At 43.5% G+C, this 15165-nt stretch overlaps 1 protein-coding gene across 1 annotated transcript in view; it reads right to left on the bottom strand.

Annotated features, from left to right (window-relative positions):
- The window catches only part of KAT6A (lysine acetyltransferase 6A), a 1549616-nt gene extending 1534996 nt beyond the window's left edge, over positions 1 to 14620 (bottom strand). The window contains exons 1-2 of the mRNA XM_069617664.1: positions 14509 to 14620; positions 5172 to 6108 (exon numbers count right to left, since the gene is read on the bottom strand). Coding sequence (XP_069473765.1) covers positions 5172 to 5771 — 600 coding nt within the window. The 5' untranslated portion in view covers positions 5772 to 6108; positions 14509 to 14620. The remainder of the gene's footprint in view (positions 1 to 5171; positions 6109 to 14508) is intronic.
- Between the last annotated feature and the right edge of the window lie 545 nt (positions 14621 to 15165).

Here is a 15165-nt window from a genome sequence, read left to right as displayed (position 1 = left end):
TCCCTTCTGCCCGACCTACACCACTGCCTTCCACCTGCACTTCTTGTTAATGCTCTTGCATGATCAGAATGACAGGAGGACTAGTAGGACCATTATTGTTTTTTTTTTCCTTCTTGCCCCCCTTTTTTGTCTTGTGGCACCTTGAAACACCACTTTATGTATAGGCGCTTCACAAATAACCAATACAATAAATTAAGTCTTTCCTTGTAGGAAAGCAGGAATCATAAGTGGCTGCAGATTATAGAAAAAAGGTTTATGTACCACAGTACTAGCCAACATTGAAATAAAAAGAAAAGGAATATGTCTTGCCAATGTGCACTATGAACATGCGCCTGTGGCCTTTGCACATTTACTTTCTACTTACTGTTAAGGCCCACATGTGGAGTGCAAACAGTCACGCATGCATCAATGCAGTAATCAGTATGATTACCAGAATATATATACACAGAAGCCAGTAAGCCTTTCAAAACTGCACTCATTCAAGGCATGCTAGAATTTTAGTGTTTGTAAATAATTTCCATTTTATTGTTGCACATTCCACATGTTGCTGTGGCTGCAACAGTCCACCCAGCCTAGAGCAAAATCATTCCTCCCCCACCTCCCTTTCCGGTCCGTCCGGTCCCGTCTCTATTAACCCACTGCTTTTGTATTTGAATTGTTTATTTCGGAAAAGAAGGGGCCCACTTTGGCCAAAAAAACTGCCCCACACTATTAACTTTGCTTTTTTTGGGCATTGCCCTATTAAAGTATAGGGAAGTATGTGCCTGTCTGCACCTCACCTAGGGTCATCTCAGAAAGAAAACAAAATGTGAGACCATGCACATTTATACTAAGTACATAGTTTCATATTTGGGATATTTGAAATATTCGCTTTTCACAGCACAGCTTGCCATTAATATTGTTCAATTTTGGGGCATGTGTTCCCAAAACGAAACGGCCTCGACACGCTGGCTGAAGACTCGCATTGTTATGTGTCCTTGAATCCACTGCACTAACAATTTGAAGGCAAAAATATGTTAAATATCCACAAAGAAGTGAAAGATTCACTATATTGAAAGCTTACATAGGACTGTTAAGTTTCTATTACTGAGACCTGTTTTTTGAAGTGGTTGGTCATCCGCCACATAGGGAGAATGGAAACAAGACCCAATGTAAGCAAAGTTTTAGATAATATTTCTGCAAGTGAGGATGGCAAGTGCGCTATATGCTACATGATTTACGTTGTGACGGAGGTTCACTTTGAGGCAAATAATATATGTGTTAATTGTAACTTCAACTGATAGTTAACAAATGGTCTGTGTATATACAATTATAAAATTGGGTATCAACATATTTTTTGCATTCTCAATTTTACACAGTTATATTATCAAGATGTGCCCCAGTCATGGGTACAGTTTACCGGTCAACAGATCCTTTGAACCGCAAATGGAAAATAATCATCAACACCGCATCTGTGATAACCATTATCTGGGACTATCGCCAGACACCAATCTGTCCTTTTGCGATTGCAGTGATAAGGAGCAACATGGCAGCCTATAGGTTCTGAAAACGTGTAGATGTGAAAGTGTTGCATTTCAAATTGAAACCACCAATTTCTTCTCTGTAATGGAGCGCCATGTTCCTTGATCAAAAATCAGCAATGGAAGATAAGGGATTAATCGATCGATGAACAGAATCGGCATTCTAAGATCACTGTAGAACCATGCAATGTTCGCTAGCTATAACCTCTATTGGGAAAAGTAACCCATGTTTTCATGGACTTAATTACCTCTTTTCAGCGTCACGTGTACTTGTTATGCTTCAGACTATTGTGGTTATCTTCAAAATAAACAGTTATGTTTGTGAAAAGAAAAAAAGTGTTTGTGGATATGCGTGTTTATGTTCCTGTTTATGCGTTAGATAACATTATGATGGGGTACATTTGGCTACGCTGCCCACTAACGTCATTAAAATAGGTGGAGCTTATGGTGAGCATCTAGTGATCTGAATCAGTGGAGCTTAGGGCATTGGATCAAGGGATAAGATTAGCACAAGATGGAGAATAAAACGGGTAAATCGTATTGACATTTTTTTTAAACTTCCACGATGTATGCTCCAAAATACATGCCCGGTCCATTGGGCCAATAACATTTCTGACTGAACTGAACTACCCCTTTAATAACAATTAGTTTAAACGTTTGTCATATCGCCCTGACAGTCCTGCATGCAGTACATCAGGCTAAGATTACTTTCAGGACAATTAACGTCATTTGCTATTGGAATATCCATGCAGACTTAGAAAGGAGTAGGGGGTGGGTGGGGGGGGGTAAGTGCGAGAACATTGCACCAGAGAAGCTGTGAATGCTCCCAGCATTCTAATAGCATGAGCTGCTAGTCAGGAATTGGGTGCAACCCACGGTTCAAAAATTGCAGGAATAGGAGGTGCCATTAATCTCCTGCTTCCACCATAGGAGATCTTGGTTAAATTTACAAAAACAGCTGCCAGGAGCTATTTTGAACAATCAAGGCCAACTGGTGTCATGCAAACATGCGTATCTAGCATTAACTTTGTGCATTGGTAAGTCAAATAAATACGCATTTGGTCATATCTACAACACAATAGGTCATATTTAATGGACAAAACATTTACCTTTACTTCTCTTGTAAAATTTAGATTTGCGCCCGCTCCTGGTACCACACAGGTAGCGCCAGATCCTTTCTACCTGGTGATGCCAAATACACAGGTGCTAGTTGTAGCTCCTGGATCCTCAAATTTCACTACAGAACCTTGCATTGGTAGTAGAGTTTTATAAAGTGTGAGATTATATATGTACTACATATAAGCAGTTGGTTGACCAGTGTCAGGACCAAAGTACAGCGGCAAAGCCATGCAGGGTTCAATAGTGTTAATTGAGCAACGGATCAACACTGGTTTGAGAAGTACTGTGAACTTACCCTAAAAACAGAGCAACATTAAAACATTTGACACTCTACTAAAACACATCTTGAGAATACTGCTTAATACTTATCATACAAACATGGATGGCCACCCATGGCTTATGCCTAAGCAATGAAAAGACGGAGCTTCTAATTGTTGGATCCCCAAATAGGTTGACCAAACACTCTACCCAATACAACTCTGTCCACTTTGACAGAAAAGTATCCCAAGGAAATCAAGACTCTCGGCTTCTACCTGGACTCTGCTCTGAACCTTAAACAAATCAACGCAACAGCTTCTGCCACCAACTATACATGAAAGCTGATTTATGCATGTAAACCTTCCTGTCCACTGATAGCTGTACTACAATTGCAAGGGCCTTAATCCTCTCCAAATTAGACTACTGCAATGCCCTATATCTAGGCACCAGTAAACGCAACACCAATCAACTCCAGACAATCCAAAACAATGCCCCAAGAGCGGCTCTAGGCATACCCAAAACACAGCATACATCTCACGTGAGACGGCCACTAACTGGCTCTCCATCAACAACAGAATCAAGCTTAAAGCGCTCATCCTCACTCACAAAAGTCTGTCCAACAAGGTCACCCTATACCTCAGTGACAGATTTATCAAACACACCTCAGACCGAGCTATCAGAAAAGCGCAATGCAACAGCATCAGAATACCCAATTTTAAACTAAAAAAAACAGGAGGAGCTAGCTTTCCAGTCCTGGCTGCGCAATTATGGAACTCCATCCCCGATTAATTAAGAGCCATATCTCCCTTCCACTGCTTCAAGACCAACGTCAAGAAGTGGTTGCACTCCCGAGACCTGTGACCTTCGGGCTTGCTTTCCTGTACTTTTTCCTGCAGACTAGACCCAAGTATTCTTACTTACATTATCCAGAGAAATCTATTGCATATACGCACATTGCTACCACAAAATTGTATCTGTATATTTGATTTCCATATCTGACACATATCGCATCTGTATATATTTGTATCTGATGCCCATGCCATACACAACTATGTAACCTTCACTACGCCCAGATGCCTAAGGGCCCTGTGTGCAATATAAATGAATAATTACAATTACTGCAGTTGAGCATAATTAACCTTCCAGGCTGTAAAAGACCAGCAGCTCGACTCCTCTATCCAACGGCCCTGTTGGAAGGATGCAAAGTCAACAATTGCATCTTCTACTACCTAATGAAAATGTACAGTGCCTGCCCCCAATATGAGGAAAAAGCAGCTGCTCCTGTTTTTGTTTGTTCACAACAGCATTGTTAGTATGCCAAGCACATCACCTAAGATGTACAGTGGAGAGATACCCCCATTGTTTAATGCCATTTGTCACAATTCACAGGCGCAATGTCTTGTTCCCGGAGCACCATTCCCTTCTGAATTGCACATCAGTGATTCGTCCTTATCGCCCACACAGGACAATATAATGATCCAATCTACAAGGGACCATGACCTTCAACAACAAATAACATCACTGACAGGTTTCATGGTCAACATCACTGTCCACAATGCACAGTTGCGTTACCCCGTTTCATGAGTGCCTTCTCCTACAGATCAGTTTCCCTAGCTATGGTATATGTCACATCACTTTAGAAACGCAAACGCCTGCACTATTAATACCTTCACGCAATGACAAAAAAAAACAGGAATCAAAAAGTCAGTGATGGGCTCATAGAATACAAGCTGCTGGCTGTGGCATGGACCGCGCTGCCATCCCACGGCTGTTAACGGGGCATGCATAGGAATGGTCACCATGAGGTAGGGTAGATAACTGTTCCTTTGTGCAAGTGTCAGAATGTGCAACATAGTTAGCAACATCCTCTACCTTCCAAGATAATGAACTCCACTCCCAAAAAAACAACTATGAACTGAGAGAGTTTTCCTTATCACAACTTCTGGAGTGCTACTATAGGAACCTTTCTATCAAATGATCTTTGATATCTTCATAACAAGGTCTTGTTATGCAGCCCACCTACCATCTGGTAAACAAATTGACTGCAAGAGAAAAAAATGAGCAAACATTTTTGTAAATCTCTCCTGAAGCTCAGAGATCACAAATTATCTTGAACACAACATGTGCAGTGGCAAAGTTAAAACGTCCCTCACAGAGGTTGAGCGCACTGCAAAAAGTTCCATCACATTAGAATGTTACCCATACAACTCAATGACAAACTAAGAGAACTCAAAAGTAACAAGCTCGCCGGGCCCGTTTAGTAGGGAACCTTACCTTATCCTTCTCGTGTGGAAGAAGGCAAACCGGCGGTAGACAAGACAGTGACTCATAGAGCTGCTGTTTTTCATCCTGTTCTTTAGTGTTAAGTCGATATAATGGGCCATCTTTGAGTATACAACCATGTCCCACTGCCCGCTTAATGCCCAGGCGCAGCTGCTGGTGAAAAGCAGATGGGTTGTTGAAATCAAAAAATGCCCCCAGGTCCTTTTGGCTTTTAAGAAAGCGTTCAATGTTCTTAAGCGAGGAGCCGGTTGACTGCCCCAAACCCTCGAGACACTTTGTGAGCAATTTATTCCAGTCCACATCATACTTCCCATCTAGCTTGCTGTGGGGCCGTGGTGGTTTAGGAATACACAGTCGCCCAGGGTGCTCTGGATCCTTATAGGAATTCTGACCATTGCTGGAGGCTTTTAAAATGGCTCCATCTTGAACACTTAACTCCAGTTGCTCTAGCACGGTCTTGCGGTCCAGACCATGCGAGGATGCAACAGCATTGCATATCCTTTCCTCCGACGGACGCTGTTTCTGTTTCTTTATCTTCCGGACTGCCTCCAGTAGCCACCCGGTGTAAAGGGGGTTAGCAAGTTTTACCATGGTGAAGGGTCTGCTGTCTCCATAGAGCTGTTAGCCCTGATCACGGTGCTGAAACCGCCCAGCTTGGCAGAAAAAGAGCTTTTTGGAGGCTTGGAAACAGTAAATCATAGCATCCACGTGGTGGATTCCACGTGGTTCTTCACCAAAAAAGAAAGTGTTGTTTTAAAAAAAAAAAAATCATAATTGTAAAATCCAAGTTTAAAATGGGCCTTTTACGCACAGGCAACCCTCTAGAGGTGGTGCACCATGTTTCTCAGCAAGCCTGCCAATAGCCAGCAGTTCAAAGATCCTCCTCAAATTCTTATTTCGCATTCTCTCACAGACATGTCAATTAAACCTACAAAATGGGAAACAAAGTTGGTTTAGTCTGTTTAAAAATACATTTAAAAACACAGCCATCCCCAGTGTGCATGGCAAACGGTCCTATGGCCATGGGAGAGAGAAGGCTGCTCAACTAACCACAATTCCTACTTTCAACATTTTGTTAGGTCCTCTCTGAAATTCCCCAAAAGCAATTTCTCCTCATTTCACCTGGGAATAGACACTTCTCTCCCTCTCTGGGAAACCCTTGTCTTCCAACCAAACCTTTTTTGACCTGCCAGATTAACACCTTATTGCCTGTAATTGCCCACTGTTCACTCCCTGAAAACACCCCGCCTACCCCACTCACACCCTGTCCAGAACCACCTTGCCCTCCCTCAATGCAGCAATGAACAGTCCACCCCTACCCACGGCCCAACGCCAGCAACTGAACACCCGTCCTCCACACAGGTAAATGCCAGTCGGTTTCCTTGCTAGCATCCACCATCTCCCTGCAACTGCCCTTACAAGATTCCCACCAGCAACCTGCTGTCCATCTCACTACCTCCAGCCACCTCTGCATCACTTTCCGCTTATAATCACGAGTCTCCTGCACTGCCTACAATCGTTAATTTCCCTCACGCCCTATAACTGCAACTCTTTATATGTACAACGGTCATCTCACTATTGATGGATGGGTGCTCCCACGGTTAACTATATGCTGTTTTTGGGGGGGGGGAAGGAACGGAGAACAAAATAAGAGGATACCTTAAATAGGGTTCAATATTACATTTGGGGGAAGGATCACCAACACAAGCATCAACAATGAAGGTATAATCTGGAAAGGGTTGGGGCCAGGAAGGCAGGCTAGACCAGCATTGCAGAACACCGGTTTTCATTTACACGAGTTCATGGAAGACCCAAACTCTTTGCTTCTAACTTGCATCTAAAATGTGATTACGGAGTAGAAAACAATGCATGGTGGAAGTGCACAGATGAACACCAAGAACAAATCCAATTATATTTAGTGTTTATGTTGAATACTCAAGGAATAAAAAAAATAAAAAGTTCTGCATTAAATGTTTTCAGGTAAAGAATAAACATTACACAAAGATGTTGGGAGCAGGCGTGTGAGACACGTGCAGTACCAGTAAAAATACTGATAGCAAGGAGAATCCTGTAGGCAAGGTTCCCATTGAGAAAGCTATACCTGCATACCAGACAGTATGATGGACATTTGAATGAAATCCCAGAAGAAGCAGGACCAATGGATGAAAGGGCAGATTGGTGATATCACACAAAGCAGACTGATATACATGGAAGAGATGCAGAGACTAGAGAAGTGAATATAGTCTATAAGGCATCAAGACAATATCAAGATAAGTGACATCTCCGGCTCGAGATGAGGACACTTATGCTACAGAAACGATGAAGATATAAAGTCATTTTACACGTGTACAGATGCAAAGAAACGGTTCCCCATTAATCCATTTCTGTGTCTCAACTTAACTAATGTTTTGAATGTCGGTGAGGAGCAGTTGCGCCGGAAGGTTTTCCAAGAAAAGAAGTTAAAAAAAGTAAACATTCAATAATAGAAGCCCTCAAAACATTGTTGAGGTACATGTAGGACACCAAATGTTCCAGACAATTCAAATGAATATAACCTGGCTAAGTAAGACGTTAAAAGCCTTAGAAAGATGCTAGGGCAGCACTACGCATCTCCAGCATTTGCTGCAAGGCACCTAGGATCATAGAACATTTGTCAATGGGACAGATTTGCATGCATCCTGAATCTCCCATGGTCTACGTTTTACCTTGACATTTGGACATCTTTGAAACAGGTGAATCTATAAAAAGATGCAATGCTAGAAGAGCAAAGTCATTGGCCAAGCAAAATGACTAGACATCCTGCTTTAAACCATAGGACAATATAGTTAAAAGGATTTTAAAATTGCTGCAAGCTATTTATCTGCTTGTGTGCAGCCTAATAAAACGTAGCTAGCTTGACGACAACAACAGACACCATGAGCTAGTTTTGACTAGCCAACCTAACTAGTACGTTACAATCATAACTCAGATGTGATTTACTCTGCTTATGAACACTTATAAAGGAGCATTGGGTCTCATTTAGAAACGGAATGGGTCCTAAATAATTGATAAGAAGCTAGCTTGTATTCCAGTGGAAGCTAGATATGTAGTAAGCCATGTTCTAGCTCCTGCTTACTAGATTTAAGACATACCCAGGAGCAGCCTTTCAATCCGAAATCAACATCCTTATTTCAATCCTTGAGGTAAGACCCAGCCAAACAGTAGCAAATGTACTCCTTAGACCTCCAGTGAGAGCAGTATTCCTGGCAGCCATGCAGGCTCACCCGGCCAAGAGGTCTCAAACCCACAGATTGTTTTCTGGTGCCAAGTTTAACATTCTAAAATCCAGTCATAGCACCCGTAATATATTCTGGGGCAGCAGGCACCAGTAAATTAACAAGGGATACGCCATGCAAGAATCAACCAATTATGGGTTTCACTGATGGCATTGATGGACGACCCTGTAGATAAGTAACAGGTGATGAATGACGTAGACGAATAACAAACCTCTAAAGTTAAAAATAAAGACTTTAAGCACTGATGACATCAGCGTGGCTAAAGAATCAAAGAAAAGCCATCATGATTATGGACTGTAAGAGGGGACTGCCAGATTACGAATGTACGCTTTAACATTGTTATGTGCAGCCAAAGATTTGTTTAGCTTTCTTTTTGTTGCTTGTAATAAAATATCAAGATGCGTGGCATTGTACATGACAACAAAGACAAAACTAGGTATTAAAAAGTAGCTGTTGATGGTATATTAGTTGGCATTTGAGAGTGTTACAGTGCTCTCTAAAAACAGTACTTGAGGGGAATAAAACGAAAAAAAAAAAAAACAGACAGAGCACCGTTACATGGTTTGTTTTAATGTGGATAATTACACAAAATCAATCCCCTCATCCCCCGGCTGCATAGAATAGAAATATACCAATTGCATCAATACTCTGACAAACTACCTCTGGGATCTCCTGCCATCAATTCTTAAAACCCTCAAACTCCCTCACCCCACGCTTGCCCTCAGAGTCACCAGCCCCACTGCTTAGCCACTGGCTTCAAAAATTCCTCTGTTCCCTGCATGCTAGAAAATGTATTTCTTCTCTTTCTGAATCAAACCAACTTCAGCAAGCAGAAGTGGTCCAGTGCACGCTTCTCATGCCTCGCATTCAGATTCTATTGCATTTAACGTATCTTCCTGATCTAACTCCACAGCCCAGCAATAGTATCCGAGATAAATTATGGCCTTATCCCTCAACTCCCCTTAGCAAATTGCAGAACCCTAATTGGTTTTGCGTGACCAAATTTCATAGGCAAACCTGTTCATGGAAAGGAGTTTACCCTTATATTCATGCACATCTTTTTTTGTCCAAATCTAGCCATAACGCCCACTGATCTGTCGGAGAGATTCACTAAACACTCATCAGAAAGGCTTACTCCAATAGCATCAGAACCCCCAACTTAAAAAAAAAAAACTGGCGGATACAGCTTCCCAGTTTTAGCAGCCCACCTATGGAACTCTTTACCAGACAACTTAAGAGCATTACCTTCCTTCAAGACCAACGTCAAACTATGGCTCCACGCTAATGACCATTAACATCACCTACCTGAACTGTAAATATTGTACCTATTGAACCTTTGTATGCAAACCCTTGTATTTATACTTGCCTGCCAAGTGCCTTGCTACATGTGCCATACTGTATCTTCGTGTCCTGCTACACTTTTATTGATACAATGTTATTCTATGTGTTACTGTAACCTAATCGTTTGCAAGTGCCCAGATGTCGGAAGGCCAGGCGCGCTATATAAATAAACAATACAATCTGCCTCTTCCCCAAACAATATAGTCTAGAAAAGAGGAGCCATGCAGAGAATACAACTGTAACAAGGAACTAGGGGCACAAGGAAGCAAAGCGTTTTACCCAAACTGCACACTGTGGTCAAAAAGGAAAGCCAGGACTAGAAATTAAGCATGGATTAAATGTTAGATGGTGACAGCAAGCAAACTCAGGCTGGGTATTATGAAATCACGACTATGAACATGGCTTATAATCAGACGCTGCATTAATATTGAAGTAAACATTGTATTTATTTTTACATTCACACAGGCAGGTAGCATGTTACTAAGGGCCCCCCTATTTTACAAGTAAGGGAATGCTGGTGCAGGTCAAATAATTTGCCCAGGATTACACAATGTGGGATTTCTGAAGGAACCAGTCACCCCTAGACTACGGTCATCAACACACTGTAGAGACTGGGGTAGAATTCTGAGAGCAAACCAGGAATTCTGACCTCTTCCCAAATGCCCAATTGGCAAAAGTCGCACTGAGCAAGTTAAAATGACTTTAGCCACTGCCAATTGTTAAGATGAATTTCTTAACTGTGACCTGCTGGGCAGAGGTTCAGAAGGCCAGCCTAGTTTCTTGGAACAAGGTAACCTTCTGGACAAGCTAGATCGATCAAGATAGCACTGGCTGTGGTCAAGACTAGCCCACAATAAAGGACACTACAATATATATATATATATATATATATATATATATATATATATATATATATATATATATATATATATATATATATATATATATATATGGGAGTGTGGTGAAACGTGTTAGATAGCCTCCTTGTAACTGGGAAGCTGTTTTTTACTGTTAGATTTATCTAAAATAAAATTTGAACTTTTAAAAGCAAAAATGGTTGCTGCGTAGCCGTCTGCTGTTGAATCCCTTTGATTGAATTTCCTGGTGAGCAACTGCTGCTGGATACTCTGGATTTCGTTTTTTGGATGCAAGTGCAGCTTTCAAAGTAACAAGACTTTGTGGTCTTTGTTCATATATATATATATATATATACACACATACATACATACACACACACACGTATTCAAGGCCTTTGAAATCAAACACAAAGCAAATATCAACAGTAATACTTCAAACCAATACAACACTACTATAACACATACATACAATGGGTCCACAGCCTAAAAGGAAAGGGAGCAAGCAGTGCAAACAGACTGTAGTCAGTTCTTCAATCAATCCCTACCTAAGAGGCAGTTCAATCCGTACAAGTGGAGCCTAGTTCTCAAAAAGTACTTCCAAACCTGGTGCACGCGATAGTGCAGAAGGGCGAACTGAGCCACTTGCAGGGGCTGTAGCAGCTCAAGAATCTGGGTTAGGCGATGAATAAGTTCCCACTATTCGAGGAGGGTCTCCCCAAGAGGGCAGAAGAGGTTCCAGGAGTTGGGAATGGGACGGTAGCACAGGCTACCTGTGGAAAGGCGAGTGGCCCGCAGGGGACACTAGTGCGTAAAAATAGATGGATGCACTAGGGGCCACCCCTAAGGGTTGCAAGTACTCACAGACCCCCAGCGCACTCTGGACCAAACTTCGGCAGGCCAGTCTACTTCGGTTGCAGGTTCAAATGCTGCAGTTGGGCGGCTCTGCGGCTTTCAGCAGCGAAGATACAGCAATGATTCCATGGCAGGACAGTGGCGATTTCTCCGCTCCTGGTGTACAGATCAGGCCAGTTTTACTGTAGCAGGCTTCAGGACACAGCAGCAAGACACGTGCGAAGTTCGTCACCACGGTTGGGTGACACAGTGACCGTGTGTACTCCGGTTCGGGCGCTCTCCCTTTATTCCAGATCTGGGAATGACAAGTGTACGAAATTCGGTGCGACATTGCCGTGAACACAGAGCTTACGATCCACCAAGTTTCAAGTGTCAACGCGAAATGGCAGCGGTTTCAGAGCAAAGGTCCTATGCAAGCTGGTCAGTTCACTGGATGGCCTAGGAACACTTCTGAATAGGCTTACTTGCAGGTTTATATTAAGGTGCAGTGAATAGTCCCCACCATTCAAATGAGTCGAAGCGCCTTTGCAGACCTTCTGGTTTGATCGGATGCAGAGAGATACAGCAGGACAACAGTGGGCTCAGGATGCCAAACATTCCAGCGGGTCACCAGCAGTTCCTCAACTCTGCTTCTTAGTTTCAGGATACTTGGATCCTACCCTAGGTTCAGTGAGAACTCAAGAGATCGACTGGAGCTCTCTCTTACCCAGAATCTCCTTCGCACCAAAACGAAGAGGACCCAATGGGATATCTGCATATATACAGGCATACCAGTCATGGACCAACCACGGACCACGGTGGTCCCAGTCATTCCCAGCACACCAGACTCTCTGGCACCCCGGATGTGTATTCGAACTAGACAGTTGAGCCCAGATCCTGGAGGCACACACATGAGGGATGCAGAAGCCTGTGAAAGCTTGGCGTTTCATGGGAGAATGCATGACCAAAGAAGGACTGACCCGTGTCTGCTCTACCTGGGGAAGGCAAAGGGACAAGATGGCCAAAGGACAGGCAAAGAACCTTGTGGCATAGTCATTTTGGAGTGAGGCCACCTTCCTGTGTCAACCGCGGTAAATGCAGTTTGCATGGCAAAAAAGGGTTAAAAATAAGTGAAAAGATAAGCTGCCACCAGCCCTGTCCAAGGCACATCACCTAAAAAAATCCTTTGGGGGAGTGTAGGGCCTTTGGAAATGAAAGGAAGACCCAAGCACACTGTAAGGTACAGTGTGCGCTTGTAACATGTTGCAGAAAAGTTGCAACACTGGAAAGGACCAAGGGAAACAAAGTCTCCCAGTACTGACTGTCTTTAAGGGCATGTCAGATTCCCCATAACAAAAGTGAGCAAAGCCCAGTGGAGTGCAGCTGAAGGTTGTACTCCACTTCCAAAGTCTTGCCATCAACGGCAGCCTTTTTCTTTGGAACTAAAGTTAATGCTGATGATAAACCTTAGCCCTCTTCTGCTCATGGTGCTAAGTGGAATTTCACAAAATGCTCCTTTGTCTCATTTGCAAATGCCCAGGTATTTCCTGTACACAGTGCACAATTTATTTATGAGCAAGCAGCGACAGGGACACCACAAACGCATAGGACATATTTATACCTCTATTTGGGGAACATTCGGCACATATTCTAATATACAGTGCTGGTTCTATAGTTAGTCCAATTCGAAGTAGTCACAATTTTACAGATAGGTTAACTGATGGAAAGATTATCCCATGCTGTCAAAACGTAGTCCAGTTGGGGAACCAAGATAACAGACTGGGTCAAGTGAGGACAAATCACCAGATTAAGTCTCAACAACACACCCCCCCCCCCATCCCCCTTTACTGGACTACTACACTGATCCCCCACGACTGACTGTGCTGGCTAGGGCTGTCAGGCATTGTAGTACAAAATATCTGGAGAGACAAAGGTTGCAGACTCCTGGTATATAGGTAAAACAAACCATTTCTAGCACACCACCACCTCTGAGGAAACGCAGGCCTGCGAGGGAGGCAATCACACACCTGATAATTCACATCAAATTTCAGAGATAAACTATCTTGTCCCAATTAGTTGGACAGGAGTGGTCTAAACACTTGCACGCTTCTGCGAACACATATGGCTTGGGCATTATGTACTACCAGCATACAGCACCATGGCTTGTAAAATGAATACTTCAGAACAAGGGAAGTAGTCGCAAAGTAAACAAACGCCTGAGAGGCTCACACAAACCAAGTCTTCGTAACAAGCAACTCTGGCACAATGCATTAGATATGGTTTATTGATTACATTTGTATAATTTGCACACACAATAAAGGAGCGTATTTAGAATGGTGTGGCTAGTTGTCTTTATCGGCGAATAACAGTTGTGCGTGCTCTTTAGCAACAACTTCTAGAAAAACCGAAACCATAGGGTACATAGGGAGTACCTTACATTCGGAAAATGAAGAAGCGGACGGGACACAACAATAACAACCCTGCCTAACACAAGGCATCGATAAACACGGGAGAGACCATGTGTAGGACCACAAGAGGAACACATTTGTAGGGGCAGCAGGGGGTGATGCTGAACAGACACAGACTTTAAGGTGCCCAGTGGAGGAGACTGCTTTCATGTACGGTGCTTGGGCATTTAGGGTGGCGTGCTGAGGACACAGCGTGTGCGGAAGATGGGGTGACAGTAGGGTCTGGGCACACTGTCGGCAATCTGAAGCAAAGTACTAGAGTGTCGGAATGACAGAGGTTGTATACAGTGCGTGGAACTGAAGCACTGAATAAAGGGGTACTGGCATGCAAACGGGAAGTGTTTGTACACTGGTTGGAAGGTATGCAAGGGAGTAGTGCACTGGCACACCACTGTACATAGGACTGTAAAGCACATTTAAGGAATCTGGAGGCCCAGAGCCTCTCCCTTCAGTTGTGGTCCCTATTTTCATCCCCTCTCTGATGATCAGCCTGCCAACTAATGCTCCGCCTCGCAAAGATCTCCCTGCCCTCTTAGCACTTGCAACGCTCACTCACCGGGTCAGGGGTTGAAGCCCCCCGGGCGGCGCCAGAAAGCGCGGATCCCTCAATTGACGCGGTGGCCATCTTGGAGACTAACAGTGGTGACCGAGGGGGCGGGGGGGGGTGCTGTGGGGGCGGCGCGGTGTGACACCGGCCAATGGCTTTGAGGAGTAACAGTACAGCACCGGATAGGTGCGCGTGCACAGGGTCGTCCAATGGCTGTGAAGACACAGGGCGCGTGCACATAAAACAACCAATGGTTGGAGGTGGATGCGCGTGCACATGGGACAGTCAATGACGACAAACTGGTGCGCGTGCACCTGCATAATCATCTCTCGGTGAGAATTGAATAGTGATTGGTTGGAGGGAGGGGCGCGAGAAACTAAATAGCCAATGAGAAAATAGACTGATGCAGCGCTATAGTGACAACAAACTTCAAGAGCTGGGTCAAAAGAACAGACATGGAAGAAGGACTTGATTTCAGAGGAAAGACGTAGACACGGAAGAAAAACAACAACACAGAAAAATCTTAGACAGAGAAGAAAGACTGTACACAAATATTGAAGGCACACCAAAACTCATTGCTTTTGCACTTGACATAGAAAAAATAGTAACAGGTACATTCACGGATCCTGACAACAGGCATGTATTTCTTTTGACGGTTGCCACCTC

This window comes from Ambystoma mexicanum, chromosome 10 (assembly GCF_040938575.1).
Source record: "Ambystoma mexicanum isolate Mex_15411 chromosome 10, UKY_AmexF1_1, whole genome shotgun sequence".
NCBI classification, from domain to species: Eukaryota; Metazoa; Chordata; class Amphibia; order Caudata; family Ambystomatidae; genus Ambystoma; species Ambystoma mexicanum.
The sequence above is the reverse complement of the archived record's forward strand: the minus strand, read 5'-3'. Positions and strand labels throughout refer to the sequence as shown.